General features: G+C 37.4%; 1 protein-coding gene across 5 annotated transcripts in view; it reads right to left on the bottom strand.

Moving 5' to 3' along the window:
- Positions 1-4,504: 4,504 nt before the first annotated feature.
- CPS1 (carbamoyl-phosphate synthase 1) overlaps positions 4,505-17,697 on the bottom strand; it is a 191,534-nt gene continuing 178,341 nt past the window's right edge. For all 5 annotated transcript variants that reach the window (XM_042244190.1, XM_060410396.1, XM_042244189.1 and 2 more), the window contains 5 exons: positions 16,126-16,224; positions 9,156-9,215; positions 8,311-8,423; positions 6,328-6,457; positions 4,505-5,608 (listed from right to left, as the gene is read on the bottom strand). In XM_042244190.1, the coding sequence (XP_042100124.1) occupies positions 5,510-5,608; positions 6,328-6,457; positions 8,311-8,423; positions 9,156-9,215; positions 16,126-16,224 (501 nt within the window). In that variant the 3' untranslated portion in view covers positions 4,505-5,509. The remainder of the gene's footprint in view (positions 5,609-6,327; positions 6,458-8,310; positions 8,424-9,155; positions 9,216-16,125; positions 16,225-17,697) is intronic.

Here is a 17,697-nt window from a genome sequence, read left to right as displayed (position 1 = left end):
TTCTATGTGGAAATTTGTAAAGAGTTATGGGAAACACTTAGCAGAATATTTCTGTTATGCTAATGACCTCAATGCCTTGCTATATTTCATCCTTCAGGACCTTGCATAGGCAGGTAGAAGAGAGACTATGAAAGAGATTACTGAATGTGCTTAAATTTCAGAAAGAAAAATACAATTATCTGGACACTGGATATTAGAATGTATTTTTATTAATAAAATACATACATTTTCTAATTATTTCTTTTTTAATAACTTGCTTTGAACTTTAAGATTCTTTCTCTTTTCTATGTACTCATATCTTGGTCTTCATTGCAGCTGCCAACAGCACTAAGATTTGTGTGGGAATATGTCATTTGGGACACAGCATCTTTGACTTTTTTTGTGTGTGAGACTGCTGTGTTGCTTCCTTTGATGAACAGAAGCACTTCTCTGGGGTTTGTGTGTTTCTTCTAGGAAACACCTTACAGAAATAATTAGCTAGGCTGGTAGTTTCAGGAGAGAAAGTGAACCTTTACTGCTATCAGAAAAGCCTATTTTTTGTTTTGGTCAACAATCAATAGCTTTCTTTGTGAACACAAGTCCTTTATAAAATGAAAGTTGTAAAGACTCTAAAAATGATCTTTCAAAAACAAGGGGCTCTCACAAATGGTGCAAATTTTGATTTGCTGAGGTTTTGTGTGTTTTTTTTTTTTCCATTACTGCATGAGCTCAACAGCTGTAGGTACTTAAACTCTCTTCCTGGAACCCTTGCACCCTACATTATGCACAAGAGAAGTAGGGACAATTATTACCAATTTTTCACAGAACCTAGGGAGCCACTCAGGAGGATAGACATTCTTATTCCTGCCACATTCCCTTCGCACTCACCAACTGCAACAGCATCTCATAAAATAGCACAGTAATATTCACTAGGGAAAATAGAATTTTTATATATAAGAACAAAGGAAAAGGAAACAGAGAAAGAAGGGAAAGAAAGTTAAGCCAGTCTTTTTCTAGCTAAGGTTGTCTAGAATGATATGTAATGAAAGGTCTTTGTGGATTTGATTGGGTGTGTGTGAGTATTCGTGGCACCTGTGCCTGCAGGGGGGCCGCACCAGCAGCCAAATGGTAATACTGGTGTGTAATTACAGAGCACTTAACTGCATTCAGCCTTGGTTTGTTTCTCTGATAATTTCCACTTTCATTGTTCAAGAGGCTGTGGACACTGTGGAAGCTGAGGTTCAAGTACCTGCAGCTGTTGAGATGCACGAATGTAGTAGCTGTTTTTAAAAGTTTCCAGTAGGAATGCTGTTTAAGAGGAAAGTTTAACAGAAGTACAGTTAAAATATTCTACTTACCTTTCCAAAGCCATAAAATCCTCCACCTTTAACTGGATCATTCTTTAGTCCTCTTTCTTCTTCCTTTCACAAGCTGGCTAAGCTCTCTCTTCACCCCACCACTAGAGCTGGTCCTCCTTCCCTGCTATTAAATTCTCAGTGTGGAAAAAGCTACTTCAATTCCTGTTCCCCTCTACAGACATAGCCCCATGTTGTATGCAGTTGTGATATATAACAGATTCAGACATTTTAAAATGTGTTAACCTATTAATATAAAAAAATACAAATATTCCAAAAGGACAAAGACTTGCCAAATCTGAACACAAATCTGCTTCATTTGCTTCCATTTCCCTCCTCCAACCAAACTGTTGAATACAGTATTTGTGTTTAGTTTTCTTAAAGGTTGGAATATTGGAAAATACAAAGGTAACACAAGCAAAAATTAATATAATTTCATTTTCAGCACCTTTGGAGAGAGTGTATGTCATCTGTTTTCCCAAAACCCTAAATTTCAGGAACAAAAATATAGGGATTATTTAGAAACAATACTGCTTAATTATTACTCTACCATTTTATCATATTTTAGAAATAGCCTGTTCAAATTAATATACAAATTGAGAGCCTTTATTAAATTTCCACAGTATGAACCTTAACTATTGCTTCCCTGATAGCTCAGTTGGTAAAGAATCCACCTGCAATCCAGGAGACCCTGGTTCGACTCCTGGGTCAGGAAGATCCACTGGAGAAGAGATAGGCTACCCATGCCAGTATTCTTGGGCTTCCCTTGTGCCTCAGCTGGTAAAGAATCCACCTGCAATGCGGGAGATCTGGGTTCGATCCTTGGGTTGGGAAGATCCCCTTGAGAAGGGGACGGCTACCCACTCTAGTATTCTGGCCTGGAGAATTCCGTGGACTGTATAGTCCATGGGGTCACAAAGAGTTAGACACAACTGAGTGACTTTCACTTTCAATTGCTTTGAATATTTGGTACTTTCAGCAAGCAATTCTGTTTGTTTCAAATTATGAGTTAACATTTTTAAATTGGTTACTAACAGCGTGCTTACTTTTGTCCAAAGTGTAATTGTTCTCTTCCTCTGAGTGTGCATATACATATGCGTATTTAGATAGTTGGTGATAGATATTAATAGATTGATTGATAGAGGATAGATGGGAGTAAGCAATAATAAATCAAATGGGATAAAATATTACCAATAGGTAAATCTGGATAAAATCTGAGCAATTTTTATGTTTGCAATTTTTTAAGTCCAAAATTCTTTCCAAATAAAAAGTTTTGAAATTTCTGTGTGATTCAAACACGTACAACCAAAAATTCAGTCTCAACCTCTGCCCTTAGTCCTTTCTCTTCAAACATAGCCTGAGCTCCAGTTATACCACACTGCTTGTAATTTCTTCAGATTAACGTGCTTATCCTCTTATCGACCTGGAGAATGACAACACATGGTACAAGACAGGGCGTCTCGCCAGAAAAGCATTTCCCTGATCTCTGCAGGCAAGTGTTTTCTTCACCATAAGAAATGAATTCTTTTACATATCTGTCTTCATCAAAATACAAGATTTTAAAAAAAACGAAACTGCATTCTTTTGTGACTCTGGGCATTTTGGTATTTGAGTTTCTTTATCTGTAATGTGGAGATGGTAGCACCTACTCATAGGGATATTTTGAGGATTAAATGGGTTACCTCATATAAAGGACTTAGAACCACCTGAGGAGTAGCAGGTAGTTACCAATAGCAGGTAATGTTACCAATAGTTACTTATTATGCTGGTACTCGTGATGCGATGGTGTAAAGTAATACAGCATCAGAAAAGTACTAGACTAGTCAGTGTAGGAGGGATCATAGTGTATTATACACTAAAACTTTCATAAACTCATTAAATATTTTCAGGAAAATGAATGGATGACCAGGGAGTGCACTGCCATGATCTTGTGGGGAAGAAGTAATGAAGGTCTCAACCAAGGCCATAGAAAGAAGGAAATAAGATAAAATCAATTCTGAAAGACTTGGTGCAGATCTACATCAAGGGAAGGGATAAAAGTCATGTTGTCCTCATTGTCTTAGAAACTTTACAAATCCACATCTTAGGTGGTATTTCTAGGCTAGCTGTGGTGTCACTGCGGCCCTTGATACTGTCTATCAGACAATATGGATTAGCCTCTGACTGCCTTCAAATACTTTTCTCTGTGTTCCACAAGACATTTTTTTAAGCTTAATTTATTATATATGCATGGAAATCTTTGGTTAGTATGTGATTTTCATTCATTCATTCAGTCGCTCAGTCGTGTCTGACTCTCTGAGACCCCATGAATCGCAGCACACCAGGCCTCCCTGTCCGTCACCAACTCCCAGAGTTCACTCAGACTCACATCCATCGAGTCAGTGATGCCATCCAGCCACCTCATCCTCTGTTGTCCCCTTCTCCTCCCGCCCCAAATCCCTCCCAGCATCAGAGTCTTTTCCAATGAGTCAACTCTTCTCATGAGGTGGCCAAAGTGCTGGAGTTTCAGTTTTAGCATCATTCCTTCCAAAGAAATCCCAGGGCTTATGTCCTTCAGAATGGACTGATTAGATCTCCTTGTGATTTTAGCTATATATTTGAAAGAATCTGGGCATGCCGTACTGGTCCAGGGGTTAAGAATCTGCCTGCCAATGCAGAGGACGTGGATTTGATCTCTGGAAGGGAAACTAAGAGCCTATATGCTATGGAGCAACTAAGCCAGTGCGCCACAACTACTGAAGCTCGTGCAACTTGGAGCCCATGTGCCATAACCAGAGAATCTGTTATGATCTTTGTTGCACTGCAACAAAAGATCTCGCATGACACGACGAAGATCCTGCATGTTGCAACTAAGACCTAATGCAGCCACATAAATATTTAAAAAAAAGAAAGTATACAGATCAAAGGTAGTATATAACCACGTAACAAGAGAATGAATTTTTAATGAGATTTATAAGCAAGGAATAGGAGGAGGAAAAAAAGAGAAATTAACAGCTTAAGCTTCATTATGCTTAATATTAATTTGCTCATACCCTATAGGGCTTTGTGTGGAAAAAAGAATAAAAAAAGATATAATCCTGGCACCAAGCCCTGTTTCATCAGAGAAATGAACAGATTTTGTGGATCAATGCAAAGATAAATGAATCAATAAATGCGAGAATACCACTGTCTTATCTCTCAATAGTATTTTATTTAAAAGTTCACAATTAGAGCACTTGTAATAACACAAAGTTTAAAAGTGACAAAGGCTGCCCTGTAGCAAAGATTTTTCTTGTATGGAGAAGGAACAAGGACTTTGTGCCTAAAATGTATAAAACTTAACATTGTATCAGGGGACTCAGTAGATCAACAGAATCTCTCCTCTGAAGGGAATGAACATAACTTCCAAGTTATTCCAAAGTGGGCAGAAAGGAGGGGTATGGGAGAGATGGCATAAATCTGAAGATTTCACTTGGCTCAGGTTAAAAATCCAAAGAGAAACAAGAACAAAACCTCGGTGGTATCCACCATCTGCTGACATACTACAAAACACAAAATTGCAAACCGGTATCCTTTTAATAAATCCATACTTTAAAGACCTCTGCTACACTTCTCAATTTCAGCTCTGTGGGAGGGGATGATGATATTCCTGTATAAGCCAGAGAGAATGATTATTGAAAAGAAACAATACACAAACATCACGATGGAGGAGTTCTTAAATTAAATCCGTATTTCATTTGAACCATTTTTAGAGTATTCTGCCTTGTTATATGAAAGTGTCCTGAGTATGGCAGACGCTATTTAAAAATGGCAATAGTGTCTGTAAAGGATATATAGAAAGAGTTCAGAAGACAGAGCAGCAATTTTTTCTACCTTGATCATCATTAATCAGCACTATACAATGTTAGCTGCAAAGAAGCACGTAGATAAACTCGGCCCACCAAAAATAAGGCATTAATAAGCGAAGGCTCTCATGAAGAACAGTTACTTGGGGAGGACTCTCTAAGTAAAATTTTTTAAAGGTGACTGACAACAATTTAATTGTGAGAGAGAAGAATATTAAGGCACACCTAAGTACACTGAAATAAAGTTTGATATCAATATTTGTTTCTAGGAAAGAAAGCTGCAAATCAGTTCCTTTAGATAAAAAGTGGCTTAGGTTGATTTAAGAATGGAGACAGAGTGTCTCTATTTCTCTATAGTTTTTTCCCAGCACTGTACTGCCTGTAGTGGAAGAGACTCTTGGAGTCCACATTGCGAGCTTTCTTCACAGCTTCAGCAAAAAGTTTGGTCACCTGAAAATATGAAGTTAGGAATCTTAGCAACACACATGAAATGAAAGTGAATGTTCAATGAAGCAGGAGCAAAAAGTCACAGTTTCTGTTCCTGATTTTCAAAGGGGTATGGCATGAAAGACACAAACATTTTTATTTAATGGGGACTTTCTCCTATATCTCAGACCTCAACATGAATAAGTTTATTTCCCCTCACCATTCACAGAAATTAAAACTGACTCGGGGGAAAAAAATACAATGGCCAGAAATTTATAGGGTCTTTACAAACAGTTCTCCAAGTGATAAATTCGTTGGGTCATGTTCAAGTAGAAGAGAACATGCCTTCAGTAATCATTTCCTCTGGACTGGACAAGTGCTTGCACTATATCTGTGCTTTCAATTACCATTACCTGTTGCTTTTATGAGGTGCCTTTCATTTAGACACAATGGAATAAAATTGCATATCATTATTATATGCCATACCACACTTTTTATTTAGAGGATATTTGTATGTGTAATGAGAGAACCATGGTTATCCATGGCTTCTGGTTATCTCAACTCCTTGATCACCAACTGTCTCAGGCCATGACCTACCATAATAGACCATTAATTTAGATTCTATTTAGAAATTCTTCTGCTTTCTGAAAGTTACAAGAAAGAGAAAAGAGAGACGTGTACTCTCAAGAGAGGCACAGAAATAAAAACCCTCGTGTGGACTATGTTTGAGGAAAAGAACATACCTGGAAATTAGTGAGGAGAGCAATTCCACTGTCAACAGCTGTCCTCCGAATCACATAATTATCGTGGACAAATTTAGTGTTGTTATTGGGGAGGTTAATCACCAGGTCAATGCTGCCATCTCTAATCAATCTGAAGAAATAAACAAAATAAATACAAGCTTGCAGGTGATGATGTATATTTTATAATTAGTTTTCAAACTACTAACGTGAATTAGTCTCAAAACCATTCAAGTCAATGGCATACTGAGTTGACTGACACCTGCCCTCCTTTATTTCTAAGTAGAGGTTCAAACTATACACATTCGGGGGCTATAATATTTTTATTGTGTTCTTGAAAGAATGCTGTTGAATGTCTAACTAATCAAATGGAAATATATGGTTTATCTTTGAAATGCTACTGATAGCGAGAATTGGTAATTTGAGAGACAGTTCCTTATTTTACAAGAAGGTGGTTCTTCCAGCATCGAAGGCCATTCCACTCCCCACCCCTCACACCCACTTCAGATCAACTTGACTTCACCGCCTGCTTCCTAGTGTCTCTTCCTAGTGTCATAAATCAGCTGATGTTATGAAATACAGGCTGCCTGATTTTGAATTAAACCACTTCACATTCTGTTGCTGGGCTGCGATAAACATTAGGAGATATTTAAATGTCAAAAGCAGGAAGCAGTACTAATTCTTGTTTTACAAAGCCCTAAGAAGGGCCTCTGGGCTTCCCTAGTGGCTCAGTAGTAAAGAACCGCCTGCCAATGCAGGAGACACAAGACACGCAGGTTTGATCCCTGGGTTGGGAAGATCCCCTGGAAAAGGAAGTAGCAACCCACTCCAGTATTCTTGCCTGGAAAATTCCACTGGACAGAGGAGCCTGGCGGGTTACAGTCCATGGGGTCACAAAGGGTCGGACACAACTGATGGACTAAAAACGACAACAAAGAAAGGCTTCTAGCATCATTGGAATAATGTGCCTTCTTTTATTAATTTGATGATGATTTGTAGGTTACTTTCTCAAGAGCCCTGACAGATAGTATATCATATACTGTTTGTTAGTTAGGACTTAGCCATCCAGTAGGTTGCAATGTCCTGGAGCAACTGAGAATTTTCTCCTATGTACCTACACCACATAGTTCTGTATGTGTTAATGTGTCAGTGTTTCTGAAGGTTCAGGTAGTGTGCTGAAATAAATGTCTTACAAAACCTAATGAAGAAATAGCCTAAGGCATAATAACCAACCTAATCAAAGAATGGCAAATCAGGCAGTCTAATAGGTGACATTATCATATCTCTCCCCATGGTGCCCTTTAAGTAGCACGTTCTCAATAAATTGACTGTTTCATTGATGCACAACCTCAGTGAATGCAGCTGGTTAATCTTACACTTGATATACACATATATACACAATGCAAGTTGACATAAAACACAAAGCGCTGCATTACTTTCTTTGGGCCCATGATTCTCATCACTGAGATCTTGGTTGCTGTCTGTCAAAGGAATGGACATTTACTTGGAAATATTTTGAAAGATGCTACATATCACCATGTACATATATGGCATTATGTGTTTTACAATAACAGCAAAGTTCATGAGAAGGAGGCTTTACCGTCATGCACAAATTTCCTCATTTTAAATTGGTTAACTAAAAAGATTTTTAGAAGACTTGCAATAGGGTAAAGTATATTTATATCATGTGTGTGTGCATACTCAGTTGCTCAGTCGCAACTCTTTGTGACCCCACAGACCGTAGCTCGCCAGGCTCCTCTGTCCATGGGATTTTCCACGCAAGAATACTGGATTGGCTTGCTGTTTCCTCTTCCAAGAGATCTTCTTGACCCAGGGATAGAACCGGTGTCTCTATGGCCTCTTACACTGGCAGGTGGATTCTTTGCCACTGAGCCACCTGGCAAACCTCATACTTATATCATATTAGTTCCCAAAGCTAATTCTCCATCTATTTTGTTATCTCAGAATAACCTGCCCAGTTCTTACTTTCTGATGGGTGAGAGGCTGGGGTTCTGTCCTTCTTGAGATGGCCATGCCACTGGGGTAGCAGGTACATTGTTGGCATTGAGCCAGTCAGATGTGGCTTCCGTGGCGAAGAGCTGTATTTAAATTTTTTTTAAAAGTCAGTTACTGTAGCAGGGAAAAGCTTTCATGAAGCAAAGGGACCCATTGGGACACTTGAGTCATTTAAAACATAGAGCAGGAAAAAATGGTGAATAGGAGATGCAAAATGATGTCAGAAATAGAGATTAAGACAGAATCGATTGTTATAGGCATTTTAAATATTTTTAAAATATTTTCAATAAGAAAAAAATTAATAACCTCAACTATAACTGCTTTTGTAGGAGAGAAAAAGAAAGAGTTATTGGTGACTGAAAATTCAGTTATCAGACCAATAAAGCCTCATGACCACAGGCCCACCTTGAGCCTTGGGACTCATTCTGTTTTACAGAACCAGGCTTTGTGTGCAGATATTCATGGCAAAGAAATTTTGCCTATAACTGTTGGAAACTATGACTTCATATGGAAACAGGAAAAGGAAAAAGGGAAAATATATGGAAATCCATTGAAACTTTATCCCAGTTCTGTGTTAGAAAAAGTCTCTAGGTTTTTAGCCAGCAAATTTAGTAAGTTTGTGGTAATTGTGCTAAAACTTAAACTAGTCTTTCTAATTAGTTTATTTCATTGAAGCTTTGAAATTATAAAGTTAGTCATAGTTTTCATATGGAGAGGTCATATCCTGCATGATTTTATTCCCCAATATTCTTAAATATTCTTTTTTGTGGATAGATTGCTGACAGAAAGCAATTAAGAAAAATAATATCACATACCTTGAAGCCTTCATTGTGTAATTGTTCAGCCACACCAAGGAATTGTGGACGGAATGATTGCTGAAATTAAAGGAATTTAACAAAATTCACTTTCTAGATACACGTTATTAATTTAATCATGCAATACAGCATTCTGTTATGCCATAAAAGGAAATGCCATGTGTTGCCTGGTGCTTTATATTCAAAGATGACAAGTTTCATCCTCCTAGAGTGATTATAAACTCTTACTTATTTTCTCATATAGATGAAATTCCATCCACATTGTCTTGCTTTCTACTGTCTTACTTTTTACACCTCAAATTCCTTTACTCATTGTTTAATCTATTGAGTGTCTGAGTATAGAGTCAGATTTACCCCTGGATTTACTTCTGGCTGGATCATTTTCCTGGTTAGAGAAAATTTAAAGTCATCTCTCTCAGGTGCTCAATGCCACATCAGCCTTTTTGGATGTTCTGCCTTTCAACCTGTTCTAATGGCTAAATTCTAAGTTTGGACTGCACTTCAATTCTTAGGCCTTGACCTAGCAATTCATGCAAAGTTCCCTACAAGTCAATCATTTGGAACTCAGTTGGGCATTTACTCTAAAGCAAAGAGTAAAAGAAAAGTCACTAAGCTGCATTTCACTCTGTCTTTACCATGCATTTGTATGAAAAGTTAATGTCTTTGAGCCTCCATTTCCTCGTTTATAAAACAGTGACTCCGATAGTGTATCTACTTCTTGATGGTCCACAATAAATTGGGTGACCTTGACCAACTTACTTAACCTCTCTGTGATATATTTTCCTCAACTGTTAAATAGGAGTAATCGTACAGAGGATGAGACGGTAGGATGGCATCATCAACTCAATGGACATGAGTCTGAGTAAACTCTTGGAGATAGTGAAGGACAGAGAAGCCCAGCGAACTGCAGTCCACGGGGTTACAAAGAGTCAGACACAACTGAGTGACTGAACAACAACATAATGTCAGAGGGTCCCTGTGAGTATTCAGTGAGTGAAGTCCGCCATAAGCGGTAGTACAGTGGTCATGCTCGATTACACAGTTGTGTCCAGCTCTTTGCAACCCCATGGAATGCAGCCCTCCAGGCTTCTCTGTCCATGGCATGCTCCAGGCAAGAATATTGGAGCAGACTGCCATTTCCTCCTTGGGAAGGGGATCTTCCCAACTCACAGATCGATCAAACTGGGATTTCCCACATTGGCGGATGGATAATCTACCACTGAGCCACCTTGGGAAGCTGTCAATTTAGCACAATTGCTGGCTCATTAATAGTTATCATTAAATGTTATTATTATTAAAATAATTGTTTTTTCAGCCTCACAGAGGCTATATTCCTGTCCCTGCACTCTAGCTCTGAAGCCTGGGTTCCTCTACTGGCTGTCACACTTAGAACACAAACCAGTATCATCCTCATATATGTTTTCCTTCCTACCAGGCTCCCTAGTATTCAATCTTGCTGTTCAGATATTTTCTTAGAATTGTGTGCTCTTCTGAAAACCCCAGCTGGACCCATTCAGTTTCTGGGTCCTGCCTTTCCTGGACTGTCTGTCGCCATCAGGGTTCCTTAATTCTGAACACACTTCCTTCCTGTGACCAAAAGCACATATTTGCAATACAGTGATCAGAGTGGAAGAAAACAAGCTCAGTAGCCTACCCAATCATGAACTTCTGACCTTGATCCCATTAACATGAATGTCTGAGTAACTGAGCTAAACAATATGCAAAATTGTACAATGTTAAAAACATATCCATTCTGCTTCAAATGAGAAATTTTCACTTTTTTTTGAACTATTTACAAAAGTTTGTAAACAGATGATACAATTTGGTTACTTTTAAAATATTTTATAATCTATTAGAAATTATATTAGTAATGGTTGAGAAAAGTCATGGATATGATCTTATTTCAGTTTTAGAGAAACTAAGAATTGTGATAAAACATCCAGATCCTTGCACAATTTTGATAATGTTCAGCCCACAAAACTTCCTAATACTTGTAGAGGCTTTTTGAGAAAAGATCTAAATCCTAGGTAGAGACCCCAAGACTATGTTCAAATATAAAATCCTTTCAGAATCTGGCCCTCTCAATCCCAGAACTGCAATTTTATGAGAAGAAACTATTGGCAAATAGAAAAGATAAATGCAACAGGATGAATCTCAGCTAAAGCAGGCTCAGGGGTTATTCACAACAGCCTTCTAGAACACAAATTGTAACCATGCCCAAGGCAGTAGCTTTTCATTCCCACTTAGGACCCAACAGGAAGAAATGGGCTTAGATGCAAGAAGTTCATGGATAGATATAAAATTAAATAAGTATAAAATCAGAAAGTAATTCAAGACATTAAGGGAATTTAATGAGTTTTGTGGCAGTTTCTTTAAGAATAGATTAAGCAAAAGATTAGGACAATCTTTTACTCATTTGATTCTGCTTAAAAAGCAAGGGACTGAATTAAATGGCATTTTAGGTTTTCTTGGTGTTTTAGATTTCTTGAAATATAGCAAACACATGTGAAATATTATAAATAAACCTCTGAATTTCATCAAGCACACCTAAAATGGAACATTACCTTATGAACCTCTGCTAAACACACAGCAGACATAAGGAAGCATCAGAGCACACTGGAAGCTCACCATAAAGGTAACCAACACTTTTTGACCTGTTGATACATTAGTCAGGTACTAATCTCAATCTCTTACATTTCCCCCTAGCAAAAAGTCACTAATAACATATGGCCATATGATAACATAACATTGCATCGATTTTCTAGAATACCATTTCACACGCATAATAGTTCTCAAGATGTGGCCTCCAGAGAATCAACATCACCTGGGAATTTGCTTAAATTATGAAAACTTGGGCCTTACCCCTAGATCTATAGAATCAGGAACTCTGGGAGTGGTTCCCAGGGATCTGCAGTTTAACAAACCCGCCAGTGCACATTCACATTCACATTTACATTTAGGGATAGGAAGTAAGAGGGGATAAGAGGACTACCCTTCATTCATTTTGTAATTCAAGGTGAAGATGCGTTAACCTTGGCCAAAGACACTATGAAAAAGGTTGAGGGAGGAGTACCAGACTATAATTTTTTTTTCTTTGCTATTTTAAAGTAAAATAAGTCAGCAAGACCTCTAAGTCCTGCAGACACCAGTCAGAACCTCATTATGGAGCTGTTTCAGTGCTGTCCCCCAAGTGGAAAAGATAAATATTCGACATGACAGTATTGGCAGTTTCCAGCCAGGGAACTACTCTGCCTTCTGGTCTGGGGTGTTGGCTTTCATAGTCGCATTATAAACTTCTATCAAACATGTATTGAACACTTGTGACACATAAAATAGCCTCTCTACAAAAAGAAATTACAGCTGTCAGCTTTCATCTGAGTAGCCCCAGATTTAATAGCTGAATGAAAATACCTGGGTAAGAAACCATTTGTTACTAAAGGTGAAAAGTACAAGCTGATTTATTTCCTGGAAAACATTTGCAAGAAAGGAAGTCCTTTAAAAGTGGAAAAAAAAAAAAAATATATATATATATATATATTTCCTCCATTTATCATTTCACATTAATCCAAATTCTGGCTACAGAACCAAAAGCCAGGTTAAGATGGTGTGATGTCTGTGGACTCTACAGGGATGTCAGGATTGACAACTCTATGGTTGTTCATAATGATTCTGTATAGAAGATAAAAGGTTATTCATGTCACTTGGAGTTGTCTTTTTCAAATAAAATTCTTGCTTTGTGTTTCTGAGCCATGCTGAAGCACAGATATCAGGATGAGGGCTGTTTACGAGCATCACTGAATAGCCCAATCAGAGGGCGAAAAACAGCAAGGGCTCTTGATTTGCTCTAGAGTAAATCATTTATTGTTGGAAGAGTGTTCCAGAAACCTTCAAGACAAGGCAGATTGCCCACTCTTAGATACTAAAAATAAATCATGATGGGATGAAAAGAGGCTGGAAATATTGCAAGAAAATCAAAGATGATTTTGTTGCCACATAAACCTACATTATGCCTTTCTTATATTAGGGTCTATGCTTAAAAAGGCTCTTGGTAGACACACAGTGCCTGTAACAGTTAAGTTGACAAGAATCCTTTGATAAAACCTAAATCTTGATTTTTCCCCCTAAATCCTAGTTAGGCAAGATTGATGTTACCAAAATATTTCAAATTTCCCAGGTAATTTGACCATAGGATTAATAGTAAATGGACAGAAACAGTCTGTGTGCATAAAGGGGTAGGATAAGAAAAAGAAAAGAAAGAAAAATTAGGAAAATAAATATAACCAACAAGCGTGTATATACACCCGCATGCACATACACACACACACGATCTATTTATTAAATGTTGAAAAGTGGTTGATACTTGCTAGCGATAAACTGCTACTTAAAATATGAGTTAAACAACCAACAATAAGAAAAAATATTTCCTGTATCAGAGTCACTTTTGCCTTTCCTCCATAGTTCTCTTTTCCCCCTAGTTTTCTCTTGCAACCTGTTGTGAAAAATTAGAGGTAAGGTTTCTTCAATTAAATCCTTTACTCCTAGCAGCAGCTGCCTCAGGAGAGGGTGATGAAGAGAAAAGAAGGTCTTTTGAATGAGTTTATATGAATTCTTCTGGCTAAGTGAAATCATGTTAAGTAAGATGATTTTTTTAAGTACAGTGTATCCTGAAACATAGGTTCTAATTACTTTATTCACAGTTGCTATGAAGTTTAGGTTTATACCATTCTACTAAGAAGATGCCCAGTGAGTTAGCTATTAACTCTGATTAGCACCTTCTATCATATCGTTCAGTCAAATTTATGACTATACATTTGAAAAAAATCACTACAAATTAAAATCTTCCATATAGTAATGAAGATATTATACACTGACTATTGGTGACGGCAGCTTTTCTTTGCTTCCCATTTAAAGTAGGTTAGAAAATGGTTCTTACCTATCTCTAGAGATTTAGAATCTTGATGATTAATTTTAACACAGCTGCAAGTATTTTGTTAAATGTCAGTTTATTAAATATTTCCTTGAATTTACTTTTAAGCTCTGTAATTAAAATACGTATATATTTAAATTCCTAATATTATGCATGCATGTACAGAAAGAAAGTTCTTTGCAAAAATATATGTAGCTGCTAGAACACTGATTTCTTTAAAGAAGAATAAACTGAAAGGTAGAACATTGCTTTTAGAAGTCTTCTTGTTTCCCTATGAACTTCCTTCTTTCCCTACAAAGCAAAAATTCTGTTCACTCTTGCCAAAATCATGCTAGTACTTCATAGGGATCAAATTAATTTTTGCTTTATATTTCCCTGCAGCACTGAAACCAAACAAGGCACAATTTTATACATCACTGCCTTCTTAAAGTGGTATTTTAAAATGTTAGCACTATTATGATTAGTTGTGAGGACAGGGACTAAGGGCATGGTCTCCTCTGAATGCCCCCAGGTTTCACATTAAACTTTAAGCCGTAACTGGAAGCTGGACAAATACTCTCATACTTGTGACTTAATAATACTTAATACCCATTATAACGTGATGAGTCTCTCATATGGTGTGATGTGTCTCTAAACTGCCATTAAGCTTCACAATTGCAAGTCATCTTGTTAGCCTCTGTTCTAACTGTTCTCCATCGCCCTTCTGGCACCTTTGTGAAGCAAAATCCCAAGTGACTCTTTGCAGAAACTTCTCCAAAGCCACCCATCCAGTCTCCAGAGTCTAATTTGCTGACACTAAGGCACCCTAATGCAACAGCATCTATAATAATAACCCACTACTTGAAAATACCTGGTATTTTTCTAATTATAATTTTATTGATGTGTACAGAACCGTGCAGGGTTTGAATTGATTGAAAGAATGGCAGGGGTGATAGATAAGACCATCTATTGTTTTTATAGGCCCAGGGATTGCTAACCTCCAATGAAAGTGAAAGATCAGTTGAGAAACATCTAGTATTTTTTAAAACTTTATAAACAAATAGTTTGTATATTCTTGCAATAATTATTCCAAAGAGTAATAAGAGTTCCCTGGCTCCCATTTTGCCCTAAGATTTACATGTGACTTGCAATAATAAACCAATGATGTCCTTTTCATCATATGAAGATATTCACTTACAATTACTACACCCTGCTTTGACTTAGAAGGTTTACTAAGTAATAATATTTCAAGAACTTCCACAGTACACTGTGGGATGGGCTGACTTTCTTAAGCCCATTAGGTGACTGTCCTTTAAGAACTTTCACTCAGTCATGGAGAACTTTTAATTACGTTAAGAAAATTTCTCAAATAATGCCCATGTCTTCTTCAACTCTGAATCTTTGATATTTGTAGAAATTGAAATGCGAATGAATTCATGAATATAATGAAGGAAAGAACAGAGGTTTGGAGCGGGTAATATTCATTTCAGTTTGGGATATACTGGTTTTGAGACATCCAGATGGAGATATCCAGCAAACTGCTGGAAACAGAGGATGGCTGAGGATTAAGATTTAAAGATGATAGTTTGAAATGGGAGAGTGGATAGACATGAATAAGCTGGCAAAGGGGAAAGTCAAAAGAAAATGCTAGACACAGTCACAGAAAAAAAGCCATGAGACCAACTTTATGGAAAGCTTCTATTCAGAGGCTAAGGAGATAGTACTAAGAGCAAGCCATGTAGAAAAGATGCAACCAAGGGAAAGAACAGAGTGCTTTTAAAGGTACCCTGAATCCCACTCAGAATAAACATCCTTCACTAGAGCTTTTTTTCTTTCTTTCTTTCTTTCTTTTTTTTTTTTGTTTGTTTATTCACTTATTTGTATTGGCTGCTACAGAAGAAAAAGGCAAAAATTCAAGGACTATACAGAGAAAAAAATGTCCATTATTTCTCAAATTTGCTGGCTTTTTAGTGGAATCTTAAAAATATTTCCCCTCTTCTCTAGCAACATTAAGGTCACTTCCCCTACCAGCTCCCAGCATGCACACAACCACACACTACCTACCTGAATTCCAATCAGGATGCCTTTCTGGGGTATCTTAAATCCTGTCGAAAGCATTGCCTTTAGGAAAGCTGTATGAATACCTTCACCAAAGCAAGCCACCTGTTTAGAAGAAATGAAAAAAAATAAAGTAAAAGGAAGCAAATGACAGTCACCCAGCTCTACCAAAAAAGAAACACAAATGAAGTCATAGATTCCTATGCTAGATTTTATTGAGTCGCCCAAAGACCATGCAATCTGAATCTAGGGATTAAAAGTCTGGCCAGGGCAGATGTATCTTATGTTTTTAATTAAACATAATGAATGAATAAGCAATTCTTTCTCCATCCAACAACACTCCATGGAGCAACATAACTGGATTCTACTGTGAGATATTTGGATACAAATTACAGCTTCTGGCCCATAACATGGTGAGCTGCCAAATGTTAATACGACTTAATGTTTAAATAATAGTATATGTATGTGTACTATGCAACAATGCATGAATTCATGGGTCAGTAGCACAAATACATAACTGCTAATCAATTGGTTAGGAGTTATTTCATACATATGGGAAAGCCTTCTGAGAAATTCAGTAAATCTGTGAAAATCTCAAAGGAACTTCTTCATTTTTATTACCTTCATAAAATGAGGCAATATACCTTGCTATCAGTTCTTAATACTACAGCCCAAAGTTAAAAAAAAAAAAAGAGAGAAAAAGTCCAAATTAATATAGTGTTGGGATATACAGAGCCTTCCTGTAGGGTAATAGCACTACAATATAACTACAAGTTGATTAGCTACCCTAATGATGGAATAAGGGGTTAATCTGAGCAGGATGGAAGTACGCCTTGACTTGTACATCATTATTTGACAAAGGTAGAGAATCACCATTAGAGTAAATAACACTGATGGCTAAATTTGTTCCTTAAGCAAATGACTCCTTTACTGTCAAAGGAAAGTTCTCATGACTATGATATTCTGTGGACCACTAGGACCTGCTGCTTTTTACACCACAGTGAACATTTTCTGTGTTCAAGTACTGGCTAACCAACTTAAGAAATGTCAACCTAAGTTAATGGGACCCAAACCCTACCGAAAGAACCTAGGCAATTTCATCATAAGTGCATATACAAACACAAGGTTTCAGCAGTCTTCTACAAAAAAACAGAAAGTAGTTAAGGAGGTGCTAATGGTAAAGAACCTGCCTGCCAATTCAGGAGATGCAAGAAATGTGGATTCAGCCCCTGGGTTGGGAAGATCCCCTGGAGCATGGAATGGAAAGCCACTCCACTATTCTTATCTATAAAAGCCCATGGACAGAAGAGCCTGGTGGGCTACAGTCCATGGGTCACAGAGAGTCAGACACAACTGAGCACAAAGATTAGGACTATCATCCCCACCTCATCATTAGGAAAGCTAAAGTTTTATTTAATCCCACAACAAGCCATTTTAACACTGAAAATGTCTCTGGAGCATAACTGAGATTTCACTGAGCTAGAATTATTATTCTGATTTCAGTAATAACAGAACTTGTAACATCACACTAAGTGACATTTGGAAATATGACTCTAATAATGGAAGAGGAATTATCTC

The sequence above is a fragment of the Ovis aries genome, chromosome 2 (genome assembly GCF_016772045.2).
Source record: "Ovis aries strain OAR_USU_Benz2616 breed Rambouillet chromosome 2, ARS-UI_Ramb_v3.0, whole genome shotgun sequence".
NCBI classification, from domain to species: Eukaryota; Metazoa; Chordata; class Mammalia; order Artiodactyla; family Bovidae; genus Ovis; species Ovis aries.
Note: the sequence above shows the minus strand (reverse complement) of the source record. Positions and strands in the feature narration are given on the sequence as shown.